The 14,833-nt window shown below is 40.3% G+C and overlaps 1 protein-coding gene across 3 annotated transcripts in view; it reads right to left on the bottom strand.

Moving 5' to 3' along the window:
* The window catches only part of mre11a (MRE11 homolog A, double strand break repair nuclease), a 115,923-nt gene that overhangs the window by 59,697 nt on the left and 41,393 nt on the right, over positions 1 to 14,833 (bottom strand). For all 3 annotated transcript variants that reach the window (XM_087988021.1, XM_043691497.2, XM_087988020.1), the window contains 2 exons: positions 9,934 to 10,060; positions 1,349 to 1,452 (listed from right to left, as the gene is read on the bottom strand). In XM_087988021.1, the coding sequence (XP_087844147.1) occupies positions 1,349 to 1,452; positions 9,934 to 10,060 (231 nt within the window). The remainder of the gene's footprint in view (positions 1 to 1,348; positions 1,453 to 9,933; positions 10,061 to 14,833) is intronic.

Below are 14,833 nucleotides of genomic sequence, written 5' to 3'. Positions count from 1 at the left end.
AGTGACTTTCCAGTCCTCTGGGTCGCTCAATGTAATTTAGAAGGATGAAGGGGAGGAATCTGATTGAAACTTACAGGATACTGAGAGGCCTGGATACAGTGGACAAGAAGAAGATGTTTCCACTAGCAGGATTGACTATAACTCAGGGGCATAGCCTCAGAGTGAAGGGACTGAGATGAGGAGGAAGTTCTTCAGTCAGAGGGTGGTGATTCTGCAGAACTCATTGCCACAGACAGCTGTGGAGGCCAAGTCACTGAGTGTATTTAATAGAGAGATATATAGGTTCTCGATTTAGTAAGGGGAATCAAGAGTCACTGGGAGAAGACTCCATTGCCTGAATGGCCTAATTCCGCTCTTTTATCTTATGATCTTATTCGGAATGTAGTTTGAACATGCAGTAGCATAGAAATCTTAAAATAGCATAATAAATGCACTCATAAAAAAAATTCAAATAATTTAGATTAGATTACTTACAGTATGGAAACAGGTCCTTCGGCCCAACAAGTCCACACCGACCCGAAGCGCAACCCACCCAGGCCCATTCCCCTACATTTACCCCTTCACCTAACACTACATTAATCTAACCTGCACATTTTTGGATTGTGGGAGGAAACCGGAGCACCCAGAGGAAACCCGCGCAGACACAGGGAGAATGTACAATTCACGGGGAGAGTTGCCTAAGACAGGAATTGAACCAGGGTCTCTGATGCTGTGAGGCAGTAGTGCTAACCACTGTGCCATTGTGCCGCCCACAATTTAACCTGGAAAATTTATTTCCTAATTTCTTCACACACAATAACGATTTCCACTTATATCAGCCTTTTCCCTATTGTCAGAATGGTATACTTTAACAAGCAATAATGTAGATTAACTATGAAATTTTATTATTTTTATTCTGCATCTATATCACAGCATTCAAATTTTCTAGTTTATATGCTTAATTTCAACATTTGTCATAAAAACACAGCAAATTTGTAGAAGTAAATTTATTATATGATTAGAACTTCTGATGGAAAACTGAATTACTAATATCTACTTTATCTTTATTTCACACTGTAGCGAATTTTCTCATTTTTTATTCTAAAATTGAAAGAAAATAGATAACCAAATAACTTTCGCTGTGATTGCTGGTATGTCCAAAATAAAAATTTAGTAGCAAGAATTAAAAGTAGCAATTACATTTAAGTATTTTTTTAAAGCGGACTAATATTGACAAATTAGGTAAACCTTGAATTTCAGAGGCCGATTTTATGTAATTCAATTTTTCTTCCAACATTCTTTTACATATATGAAGAGGAATCTTTGATGTACATAATTAGTTTAGACTTTTAAAATGTCATTAACTTACTTTCTCGGCAGTCTTGAAATACTGTTTGACTAGATCCTCCACTCTTAAGGTCATTATTTCTGAAGATTTATTTGCAAATTTTTCAAAATTAATCTGTACATCATCTGTGAAAATCAAACAAGAAAACAAATTGCCAATCACCAAATTACAGTGCAATATTCCCCATCAAAATAATTGGCCTGTCACTGACCATTGTAAATCGTGCAAAAATTCAGACAGAGAGCAAATGTTTAATTAAATATAAACACCCAAATATTACTGCTCAAGTAGCATTGCCCCACTAGCTTAGACAAATGGAAGGCTGGAAGAACACAGCACGCCAGGCAGCTTTAAGATTTTTTTGTCAAAGTAACATCTTGCCCTTTTCCACCACATTCTGTTGCAATACCAGCTGTATTTTCCACATTAATTTCAGATTTAATTTGCAACAGAAATCTAATTCTAGGCATTAGAAGGTCAAGTACCCTGTTTAACAATGGGCTTATTATTGACAAAAAGGCACAAATGTGGAGTTTTATTCATTTAAATTTTCATTTTTTGGGGGTGATTGTATAAGTTTGCAAATATTAATTTTCCTACCCCCAACTTTTGTTTTTACTTTCTCTCTCAATGTAATTCTTCTTGTTCACTGTCACTCAGTCCTTGTTCACTCAGCTCTGAAATATTTATTTCTCAGTTATCAACTTTCATTTTCAGCAAATTTAATGGCAGATATTTTAATTTTTGGGGTTACAGGATAACCCTAGGTAACGGTTCCAGTTTGGGTCAGATATTTAATTTGAATTAAACTCTGTACACATAATCAAAGTACTCACTGAACAGTACTGTACTGCAGTCAACTGCACTGTGCGCATAACAAACTGGACACATCCACAGTTAGTTTAATTGAACAGTGGATGACCAGGGATGTTATGATCTTGGTCAAAAAGAAAAAGGAAGCATAAATAAGGTCGAGGAGGAAGGGAACTGATGAAGCTCTTGAAGTATATAAGGAAAGTAGGTAAGAACTTAAAAGGAGGAATTAGAAGGGCTAAAATGGGTCATGAAAAGTCGTTAACAAACAGAATTAAGGAGAATACCAAGGCTTTATATACATATAAAAAAAGCAAGAGGGTGGCCAGGGAAAGGGTTGGCCCACTCACATACAAAGGAGTTCTATGTATGGAGCCAGAAGAGGTAGGTGAGATCCTAAATGAATACTGTGTTGGTATTCACCAAAGAAAATTGAATTGAGTTGAATTAACCTTACTGTCACATACTCAAATGAGTACAGGGAAAAGTTAATAGTCGCCACATTACAGCACCATCTTAGGTACAAAGGTACCAAGGTACATATACTTGGGATCAAATTCTTAAGAAACAAAATAAATAATTAGCAAAGTAAAGAAATAAATAGTGGATCATAATAGGTTTTAGGAATAACTTAGAAAAATAAAGTTAAAAGTTCAGAATATCAGTGTTTCTGACCCAATCCTTACTGGCACCTAGCCTCAAGAGAGACCTCTGCCGCTGCCTGCACTGGACCCACCAACGTAGGCGTCGCTCCACTTTAGGGACCATCTCTTCACGTCTGGGCCCACTTTGTTGACACCGCTTCAGCCATACTCATCCCTGAATAATTATAGCTTGGAGCCTCTACATTTGTTGCTACTGTGGAGGATGATCTCAGGGAAGGGAGTGTCAAGTTTCTAAGCCAAGTTGTTCTTAAAAAAGAACAGGTGTTGTGTGTTTTAGAAAGTATTAAGGTAGATAAGTTCCCAGGTTCTGATGGGATCTATCCCAGAATATTGAGGGAGGCAAGAAAACACTTTACTACAGCATTTACAGACATCTTTGTATTCTCTTTGGCCACAGGTAAGACCCCAAAGGACTGGAGAATAGCCAATATTGTACCATTGTTTAAGAAGGGTAGCAGGGATAATCCAGGAAATTATAGTCCTGTGAGTTGTCGTAGGGAAATTATTGGAAAAGATTCTCAGGGACAAGATCTATAAGCATTTTGAAGCAAATGGACTTATTAGCAATAGATAACATGGTTTTGAACAGGGGAGATCGTGCCTCTCTAACTTGATAGAGTTTTCTGAGAAGGTGACAAAGATGATTGAGGAGGGAAAAGCGACTGATCTTGTCTACATGGACTTTAGTAAAACCTTTGAAAGGTCCTTCATGGCTGACTGGTACAAAAGCTGCTGTCACATGGTATCAGGGGTGAGCTGGCAAGATGGATATAGAACTGGCTTAGTCACAGGAGACAGAGGGTAGCAATGGAAGGATGCTTTTCTGAATGGAGGGTTGTGACTAATAGTGTCCCACAGAGATTAGTGCTGGTATCTATACTGTTCATGGCCTACGTAGATGATTTGGAGGAAAACGTGGCTGGTCTAATGAGTAAGTTTGCAGACGAAACAAAGATTAGTGGAGTTGCAGATAGTGAGGAGAATTGTCAGCCGATACAGCAGGATATGGATCAGTTGGAGGCATGGGCAGAAAAATGGCAGATGGATTTTAATCTGGGCAAATGTGAGGTGATGCATTTTGGAAGGTCAAGTACATGTGGAAATTATACAGTGAATGGTGAACCCTTATCTGGCTGTGCATGTCCACAGATCACTGAAGGCCACAGTGATAAGGCCTATGGCATGTTTTCCTTCAATGGAAGGGGCACTGAAGTGTAAGGATAGTCAAGTTATGCTGCAGCTTTACAGAACTTTGCTTAGACCACACTTGGAATATATGTACAGTTCTGGTCACTGCACTAGCAAAAGGATGTGGATGATTTGGAGAAGGTACGGAAAAGGTTTACCAGGTTGTTGCTTGGTATGGGGGATTTTAGCTATGAAGAAAGTTTGGATAGACTGGAATGCAGGAGGTTATGGGGCAACCCGATAGAGGTTGATAAAATTGCAAATGGCATGGAAAGAGTGAAAACTATTAGACTTTTTTCAGGGTGGAGAGCAATTACCAAGGGACATAGGTTTAAAGTGCAGAGGGGCAAGTGTACAAGCTTTCATTAGTGTCAATTAAATTTATTATTGACACTGTTTCTAATCAAAATTTTCTTTATTCACACTGGATACTGGAAATTATTTAATTTGTAAATCCTCTGGAAATTTCTATGAACCCCCAGGAATTCATGGTGTCCAGTTTAGAAAGCAATAGCTAAATTGATGGATTTACTTTTGCCTAAAGTAACAAATATGCATTAATATAAATAGCCATTTGATAGTACAGAAGACAAATACTGCTTAAAATACACTCTGTTGAAGCTTTTCATTTTGCATTCATCAGTACAAATCACAATAAATACATTTATACTGGATAAGAGCAGAGTACTGATTGGTTGGAAATTGAATTCTGATTGGTCGGAAATTGAATTCTGATTGGTCGAGATCTAGCGCAAAGAATGTACCAAACAGATAATAACTGAAAGTTAACTGACAACCTTTGTTCATTTTAGATCAGACAGGCTGACTGACTCATCAAGATATTGGCTGAGGAAGGAATGGCTGATATCTAATTTTGTGAAGAAAAGCAGCTGTAATGTGAAAGACCACAAGAAATAATAACAGGAATAAGTCACTCTGCCTTTCGACCCTGCTCCACCATTCAACATATTCATGGCTGATCCCAACACTCTTCAGACGCACTTTCTTGCCCTTTTCCCTTTGATTATCTCACTCTTAAATATACACAAGGAGTCTATCCGCACAGCTATACATGACAAAGAGTTCCAAAGACTCTCAATGCTCTGAGAGAAGAAATTGGCATCCCTTAATTCTGAGACTGTGTTCTCTTGTCTTAGACTCTCCCATGAAGGAAAACATCCTCTCAGCATTCACACTGCCATTCCCCTTAAGAATCCTGTCTGTCTCATTCTTCTCAATTCTCAATTCCCAACTTGTTTAAACTTTACCACAAGACAATCCCTCCACATCCAGGAATCATTCTGGTGAACCTTCTCTGAACTGTCTCCAATAAAATAACATCTGAAGTAAGAGGACCAAACCTGCCTACAGTACTCCAGATTGGGTTGCGTCAGCACCTTGTAAGATGTGTACACACATGTGTTTGCAAAGAACAGGGTCCTGTGTCAGCCATTGTTTTTCATTTAAAAGGTGATCTTGGAATTAGACTCAAAAACAGAAATTGCTGAACTGAAGTGGATCCAATACGTTAACACTGCTTTCTCTCTACAGATGCTGCCAGACCTGCTGAAATTTACAGCAATTTCTATTTTTGTTAGAATGAGACTGTTATATTCCCTTTAAGCAAAGCCTTCAAACAAAAATAAAATTCTTAATGCATAAAACAGAGCTTCAGAAATTTAAATGGTCACTAATAACAATAAATAAAAATTAAATTGTCACTAAATAAAAGCTACAATTATCATTTAAGGACCAGTTGCCTGACAGGCAGTTACTGAAAGCCTGATATAAGCGCAGTACAGCGTGCAAATTGTTCTTCTTCGGACTTTGCAGCAACTCAAGTGTCATTATGTAGAATCTGCAACTGTCTTTTTCCAATTTCAAATTCAGTGCAAATTCTTATTTCAATAAATTACTGAAAATAGAAAAATATTCCCTAACATGAATCCTACTGATTGCAAAAAGCCATTACATACTGGATAGCAAGAGTGGAATGGAGAACATGCATTCGTGTTTATAAAAAGGATGGATGACAGAAGATGTAATAAATAAAATTCTGACATTTCTTCAAGAGACTGATGCTACTAAAGTTATGATAACTTATTGGTTGTGTTACAGGATGAATGATCCACAGGCAAATGAGCTGAAATCCCAGCATCGCAACTGAAGAACTTTAATTTAATTTTAAAAATCTAATTTAAAACACTGGCATCAGAAGAACTCCCTCATTCATTTGATCAGTACTTAAGCAATCACTTCTTCAACCAGATCGCTTTCCTTTCAACAGTTGATGGGTTAGATTCTGCCTGAGCAAGGATTCTTATCTTAGGTTGTTAAAGCAAATACAATAGTTGCTTGCCCTATGCACATAAGTTCCAAATGCATATGTAGGGCCCAACACATTGTTTTGCCTCAATTTTTAATATGTTGTTCATGGAAAGTGGGGAGGGGGGAGCTATTGTGAGAGGGGGTGACAGGGGACACCCATAATTCTATTCAGAAAGGAAGTGCAAGTTTTTGAAACAACAAAAGTGAAACAGTAACAATATAATTTCAAGTCCGTATTCTGTGAAATTTGGAGAGGAAGGGTGGTGCTCACATGCACCTGCTGGCCTTGTTCTACACGGTAAAGAACACTGGTTTAGAAGATGCTGCCACAGCAGCATTTGGTGAGCTGCTGCAGTACATCTCAAAAATGGTACACACTGGTGTTACTGTTCATCAGTGGTGAAGTTAGTGGATGTGGTCCCAATCAAGCAGTCTGCTATTGTCAAAATTTGTAAGCATTGTTGGGGCCGCACTCAGACAACCGAGAAAGAAGTGAGTAACTTGCTGCAGGATTCCCAAACTGTGAACTGTTCTTGTAGCCACAGTATTTATGTGGCTGGTAGAGTTCAGTTTCTGCTTAATCGTAAGTCCAGGATGTTGATAGTGAAGAATTCAGTTCATCAAAGGCAATACTTAGATTCCCTCTTGTTAGGAATGGACATTGTCTGACATTTGTGTGACACAAATGTTACTTGCCACTTAACAGCCAAATCCTGGATGTCTTCCAGGTCTTCCTGCATATAGACATGGGCGGCTTCAGTATCTGAAGAGTTGCAATCAGCACTAAAGATAGGGCAATAAACAGCAAACATTCCCATTTTGGCTCTTAAAATGGAATGAATATCATTGATGAAGAAACTAAAGATGACTATGTCCAGGACACAATCCTGCAGAACCTCTGCTGAGATGATCTGGAATCGAGATGACTGACCCCAAAAACCATTAACACATTCCTTTTTACTAAGCATGGTTTCAGCCAGCAGAGTGTTTTCCATCTGATCCCCTTTGGCTCTGGTTTCACCACGTCTCTTTGATTCTATATTTAGCCATAGGCTTCCTTCATGTCAAGAGCAGTCAATCTAACCGCACCTCTGCACTCAGGTTTTTCATTCATGTTTGTACCTTGACTGTAATGAGGTCAGGAGTTAATTGGTCTTGGCAGAACCAAAACTGAGCTCCTATGAGTAGGTTACTGCTTTGCAAATGCTGTTGGATAGCACTATCCTTGGCCCCCTGATAATTGAAAGTGGACAGAAAGAGCAGTAAGTGGCCAGGTTGGATGTGTCCTGTTTTTCTGGAGGGAACGTACTTGGGCAATTTCCAACATTGTTGGGTAGATTCACCATTGTAAATGTAGTGGTGCAGCTTGCCAAGGGGCACAACTAGTCCTGGGGCACAAGTCTGCAGTACTAATGAGAGCATGTAGTCAGTATCTAGTGGCCCAGTCATGTTTCTTGATATTGTGTGGAGTGTATCAAATTGGAGTCACAGCGATGCACAGCACAGAAACAGATCCTTCGGTCCAACTCATCCTTGCCGATCAGATATCATAAACTAATCTCGTCTCATTTGCTAGCACTTGGCCCATACACCCTTCCTAATCATATACCCATTCAGGTGCCTTTAAAATGTTTTACTTGAAATAGCCTCCACCAGTTCCTCTGACAGCTCATTCCATCCACACACCACTTTCTGCTCCTTAGGTTTAATTTTTTCCCCTCTGAACCTAAACCTATGCCCTCTAGTTCTGGACTCCCCGACTCCAGGGGAAAAGACCTTGTCTTTTACCTTATCCATGCCCCTCATGATTTTATAAACCTCTGTAAGGTCACTCCTCAGCCTCCGATGCTCCAGAGAAAACAGCGCCAGCCTACTCAGTCTCTCTTTATAGCTCAAACCTTCCAACGCCCTTGTAAATCTTTGTTGAATCCTTTCAAGTTTCGCAACAGAAGGGAGACCAGAACTGCACACAAGATTCCAAAACCCCAAATTGTTTGAAGATTGACAACTGTGATGATTGGGACCTCAGGAAGAGGTTGAGATGCATCATTTTTGAGTGAACATTGTTGCCTTGTCTTTTGCACTGACATGCTCGCCTCCCGCCCCCTGCCGCCCCCCATCATTGTGGCTAGAGATGTTTCTGACATCTACATCTCTTATTAGTTGTTTAATTGAGCACAACCATTCACAACAGTATGGAACAGGACTACAAAGCTTAGATCTAATCTGTTTGTTGTGGGATCACTTAGCCCTGCCTATTACATGCTGCTTCCACTGTGTGGTATGCAGGTAGGCATTTTTAGGTACGTTTGGTGTAGTTCCTGGCATGCCATCCTGCATACTTCATTGAACTAGGGTTGTTGTCCTCGGTTAATGGTAATGGTAGAGTGGGGGGGACAAACCATAAGGTGAACTGTCGGTGAACATAATTCTACTACTGCTGAACACCCATAGCGCCTTATGGATGCCCAGTTCCTAAATTTATTTTATGTCTGCCCCGTTTAGTGTGGTGACAAATCCACAAAACATAATGGGGGCATATCCTTAATGAGAAGATGAGATGCTGTTTCAACAGTGACTTGCAATCTTCATTCCTACAGATACCATCATGGACTGACATTTCTGGCAAGTCAGTTTATCCCTTTCTTTGATTACCACATCACCCGCTGACCCAGTCTGGCAGTTATGTCCTTTAGGACTCAGCCAGCTCAATCATTAGTGGTGCTACTATGTCAATTTTGGTTATGAGCATTGATCCTTCACCCAAGAATGCATTCAATGTCCTCTCACCCTCATGGAGGATTACTGACTCATCAGTAGAGGGCAGTGGTAGATGATAATCAGTGGGATCTTTCCATACCCGTATTTAATCTGATGCCATGAGACTTCATTGCATTAATAGTCATGTTAACAACTCCCAGAACAACATCCTCCTGACTGAATAACAATTGTGCCTTCACCTCTGATGGCACTGCCCTGTTGATAGAACAGGATGTATCCAGGGAGAGTGAGGATGTTGCACTCATGGATAATGTCAGGCTGTTGCTTGAGTTTATTGTAGGACAGCTCTCTGAATTCTGGTGCAAGGCCCTAGCTACTAGTATGCAGCGCTTTGCAGGGTCAACAGGTCTAGGTTTGCTGTGGTCATCTCAAATTCCTGAATCATGCTGGGTGACCGAACCAGTTTCATTCTTTTCTTTTGACTTTGCAGCAGTTTACTACATTTGAATGACTTGCAAGACCATTTCAGTGCTGTAGTTAAGAGCCATCAATATTTCTTTCAGTGTGGAGTCACGTGCAGGCCAGATTAGGTAAATACAGGAGACTGCCTTCCCTAAATGGAATTAGTGATCCAGATGGGTATTCCAACAATCAACAATATTACATGATCACCACCTTTTAACTCCAGATTTTAGTGAACTCAAATTTCACCATTTGCTATGTTAGGATTCGAACCCTACCCCAGAACATTAGCCTGGGGTCTGCATTATTTGTTCAGTGGCACTCCATTACTGCATCCTCATGAAATTGCAGTGCAAAAGCCCACAGAATGTTTGTGGGATGATATAAATTTAACAAATGTGTGTTGCTGACCAAACAACTCAGGCTTACCTTTTTTATCTTTCTGATCCCTATGCCGGAAAAAGTGAACAATGTCCTTAGGGTTGGCAACTCGTTCTACAAATTTTTGGCTAAATCGAAGAGTACTGAAAGGTTCAAATCCACCACTATAATCCACCTGAATCACATCAAAGAAAGAAATCATAAAACTCAATACAATTTACGTTTCAATTTGTGACAAATTGTTGAAATAATTTGTGAACAAAGTCATTACTTTCTTGATATTTTTAGATTCATGCAGAAATTAAGTTGCCTAGAATTCAAAGCATATTGTTTCTCATAAAAATAACTAACTGAATACTGCACATGACAACTGTGCTAATAACATTTTTATCAATTATGATCAAACCAATTCACAAAATGTCCATAACATTTTGTATCCAACAGCCAAACATAAAGACCTCAAAAGTTTACCAAATAAAATTTTCTGAAGAACTCCAATTAGTCTACTGCAGGATAATTCAACTTGACTGTTTGCTGTAATTTCTGAAAATTGACATAAAAACTTGTTTGATTCATTTTCATGTTTAAAGCCTTATAAAATAAGATGTGCATTTAAGATTGCTTTTTCCACAATCTCAAGACCTTGAATTAAATTTTGCAGCAATTTGAAATGTAATCACTGCTATGGGAAATAATTGATTCCTTAATGTATATGCTTATAAAAGATGACACATCATTAAATCAATCATCTCTGCTCTATCCTAACATGTTATCATACCATTAGCACTATTTTCCATAAAGTCATCAAGGTCAAAACAAATCTTCAATCCAGAAAAAAAAACTCCAATTCACATTTTCATGACTTAATTCAAAGAACTCTTTGCAATGGAAAACCTTTTAATATCTAGTTCTCTGCTTTCATAAATTAATGGCCCAAGTCTTCCTTAAAGCATATAGCTGAAATGGCCTGCACAAGTGGACCAAGATAATCCTTTCATCTTTGATTAAAACGATGTCAAACAAATCCAACCGAAGTTTATGCTAGGGGTTTAAAAACACTTAACTGGAGAAGGGCCAATTTCAGAGGGTTGAGAATGGGCCCGTCCCACGTGAACTGGAATGCCTGATTAGCAGCATAATTATAATTGAACAATGGACTGCGTTTAAAAATTTGATGGGCCAAGTACAGCTGAGGCACAATCTCACAAATGTGAAAAAGGAAGACAAAACTAAGCTTGATGAGGAAAGTAATATAGAAGCAGATGAAGCAGAAAAAGAGTTCACATGATAAATATTAACAGAAGTGAGAACCAGGCTGCAAACAGTAACCTTAGGAAAGAACACAAGAAGAGAATAGAAATAAATAAGACTCTAAAAGTCATCTATGGTCACATAAATAGGAAAAAGGTCAGTAAGCAAGAGGGGCGGTGACAATTAGGAACTAAAAGGAAGCCTACGTATGGAAACAGAGAACTTATCTGAGATACTAAATATGCTGTTTGCATCTATGCTTACCAAACAAGATGCTGAAGTCAAAGTGAATGAGGTAGTTGACCACAGAACATCGAACAATACAGCACAGTACAGGCCCTTCAGCCCAAGATGTTGTGCCGAGTATTTATCTTAATCTAAGATCAACCTAACCTACACATCCCTCAATTTTCTGCCATCCACGTGCTTGTCCAGCAGTCGCTTAAATGTCTTTAATATCTCTGACTCTACTGCTACCACTGGCAGTGCGTTTCACACATCCACCACTCTTATGCGTAAAGAACCTACTTCTGACATTTCCCCTACACCTTCCACCAATCACCTTAAAATTATGACCCTCTTGACAGCCATTTCTAACCTGGGGAAAAAGTCTCTGGCTATCTATGCTCTCCATGCCTCTCATTACCTTGTACACCTCTCTCAAATCACCTCTCTTCCTTCTTCTCTCCAGTGCGAAAAGCCTGAGCTCACTCAACCTCTATTCATAGGACACATCCTCCAATCCAGGCAGCATCCTGGTAAAACTTCTCCGCACCCTCTCTAAAGCACCTACACCCTTTCTATAATGAGACGGCCAGAACTGAACAAAATATTCCAAGTATGGTCTAACCAGGGTTTTATAGAGCTGCAGTAAAACCTCATAGCTCTTAAAATCAATGCCCTGTTGAGGTATTAAATAGAATGAAAAAACGGTTGAAGAGGTGGTACTAGAAAAGCTAGCTATATTTAAAATTTATATGTCACCAGGAGAAGACGCCAAGGATGAAAAGGGAATGAAGGATAAAAATTATGGAGAATGAGCCATCTTCCATCAATACAGCGGCACTACAAGATGAACTACAAATGTTTCATCCTTTTTAAAAATTGACTAATCAATTTTAAATATAGTTAGGCTTTCCATTATCACCTCTTCAGCAATTGTTAGTCCATCCAATATCCCAATTATGTCTTTCACATTTTAAAAATGATGTAAGTAAGGGTGTAATCCGTTTAACCTGTGGTGGAAAAGCTTTCTGAAATGATGGTCCAGGAGGGAGTTAGTAGTTACAGTCATTCCTCTATACCCAAACTAACAAAGCACATTACTGAATGGGCAATTCAAATGTCAGAAGAAAGTGAGAACTTCAGATGTTAGAGATCAGAGTCGAAGTGTGGCGCTGGAAAAGTACAGTAGGTCAGGCAGTATCCGAAGAGCAGGAAAGTCAACATTTCGGGCATTAGTCCTTCGTTAGGGATAAAAACAATGACTGCAGATGCTGGAAACTAGTTTCTGGATTAGTGGTGCTGGAAGAGCACAGCATCCGAGGAGCAGTAAAATCGACGTTTCGGGCAAAAGCCCTTCATCAGGAATACAGGCAGAGAGCCTGAAGGATGGAGAGATAATTGAGAGGAGGGTGGGGGTGGGGAGAAAGTAGCACAGAGTACAAAAGGTGAGTGGGGGAGGGGATGAAGGTGATAGGTGCGGGGGGGGGGAGGGGAGGGTGGAGTGGATAGGTGGAAAAGAAGATAGGCAGGTAGGACAAGTCATGGGGACAGTGCTGAGCTGGAAGTTTGGAACTGGGGTGAGGTGGGGAAAGGGGAAATGAGGAAACTGTTGAAGTCCACATTGATGCCCTGGGGTTGAAGTGTTCCGAGGCGGAAGATGAGGTGTTCTTCCTCCAGGAGTCTGGTGGTGGGGAAGTGGTGGTAAAGGAGGCCCAGGACCTCCATGTCCTCGGCAGAGTGAGAGGGAGAGTTGAAATGTTGGGCCACAGGGCTGTGTAGTTGATTGGTGCGGGTGTCGCAGAGATGTTCCCTAAAGCGCTCTGCTAGGAGGCATCCAGTCTCCCCAATGTAGAGGAGACCGCATCGGGAGCAACGGATACAATAAATGATATTGGTGGATGGGCAGGTAAAACTTTGATGGATGTGGAAGGCTCCTTTAGGGCCTTGGATGGAGGTGAGGGAGGAAGTGTGGGTGCAGGTTTTGCAATTCCTGCGGTGGCAGGGGAAGGGGAAGATGCCAGGATGGGAGGGTGGATTGAAGGGGGCATGGACCTGACCAGGTAGTCATGGAGGGAACGGTCTTTGCGGAAGGTGGAAAGAGGTGGGGAGGGAAATATATCCCTGGCGGTGGGGTCCGTTTCGAGGTGGCGGAAATGTCAGTGGATGATTTGGTTTATGCAAAGGTTGGTAGGGTGCAAGGTGAGCACCAGGGACGTTCTGTCCTTGTTATGGTTGGAGGGGTGGGGTCTGAGGGCGGAGGTGCGGGATGTCGACGAGTTGTGTTGAAGGGCATCTTTAACCACGTGGGAAGGGAAATTGCTGTCTCTAAAGAAGGAGGCCATCTGGTGTGTTCTGTGGTGGAACTGGTCCATTGGGGAGTAGATACAGCGGAGGCGGAGGAATTGGGAATACATTTTCGCAGGAGGTAGGGTGGGAAGAGGTGTAATCCAGGTAGCTGTGGGAGTTGGTGGGTTTGTAAAAAATGTCGGTATCAAATCGGTCGTCAATAATTGAGATGGAGAGGTCCAGAAAGGGGAGGGCGGTGTCAGAGATGATCCAGGTAAATTTAAGGTCAGGTGGAATGTGTTGGCTAAGTTGATGAATTGCTCAACCTCCCCGCGAGAGCACGAGGCGGCACCAATGATGCTGAGTTTACATGTACAAATTGTTAAAGATGGAAATGCAAATGAAGAAGGTTGCTAAAAAAGCATATGGGATCCTGGGTTTTATATGTGAAACAGCATACAAAAGCAGCAAAGTGCTGATGTAACACTGGTTTGGCCTCAACTGGACTACTGGATACAGCAATTTAAGGAGAATACTGTTCAAGAGCTTTGGAAATCATGCAAAAAAGCAAATTTCCATGGATCAAAGACTTCAATTACATGAAGGAGCAGGAATTGTTAAACTTAACGAGATTAAAAGATGATTTGATTAGGTGTTCAAAATCATAACGGATCTAGACAAAGTCAAAGCGGATAGGGCAAAACTGTTGGTAGTGGAATCAAGAACCAGAGGACACAGATCTAAAGCCGTCAGCAAGAACAACAAAGGTCAAATAAAGAAAATTGTTTTTATATAATATTTGGTTAACATCTGGAATACACTGCTCGAGGGTGCTCCTGGCAGATTCAGTTGTCGTTTTCAAAAGGGACTCGGTAAGTAACTGAAAAAAAAAATTCCAATGGGCTCTGTAGAAACAGTTGTGAAGAGGAGTTAGCTAAATTTCTCTTTCAGGGAAGAAATCCAGCATATTTTGAACAGGTTAAATGGTCTCCTCTGTGCTGTAATGATTCTGTGATTCCTGTACCACTACACAGCATCACTAAGTTAAAGGCCTGGATTTCTTGTCCGAGTATTAGAGTACCTAAAATTAGTGAACCCACAACTGAGCCTTTAACAAGACATCTATATTCCCAACATTGAGAAGGTCAAAACAGAACTCAAAATGTGGTTTGACCAAGTTAAAAAA

The sequence above is a fragment of the Chiloscyllium plagiosum genome, unplaced genomic scaffold (assembly GCF_037043375.1).
Source record: "Chiloscyllium plagiosum isolate Xiang-an unplaced genomic scaffold, Cpla_swu_hap1 HiC_scaffold_6, whole genome shotgun sequence".
NCBI classification, from domain to species: Eukaryota; Metazoa; Chordata; class Chondrichthyes; order Orectolobiformes; family Hemiscylliidae; genus Chiloscyllium; species Chiloscyllium plagiosum.
Note: the sequence above shows the minus strand (reverse complement) of the source record. Positions and strands in the feature narration are given on the sequence as shown.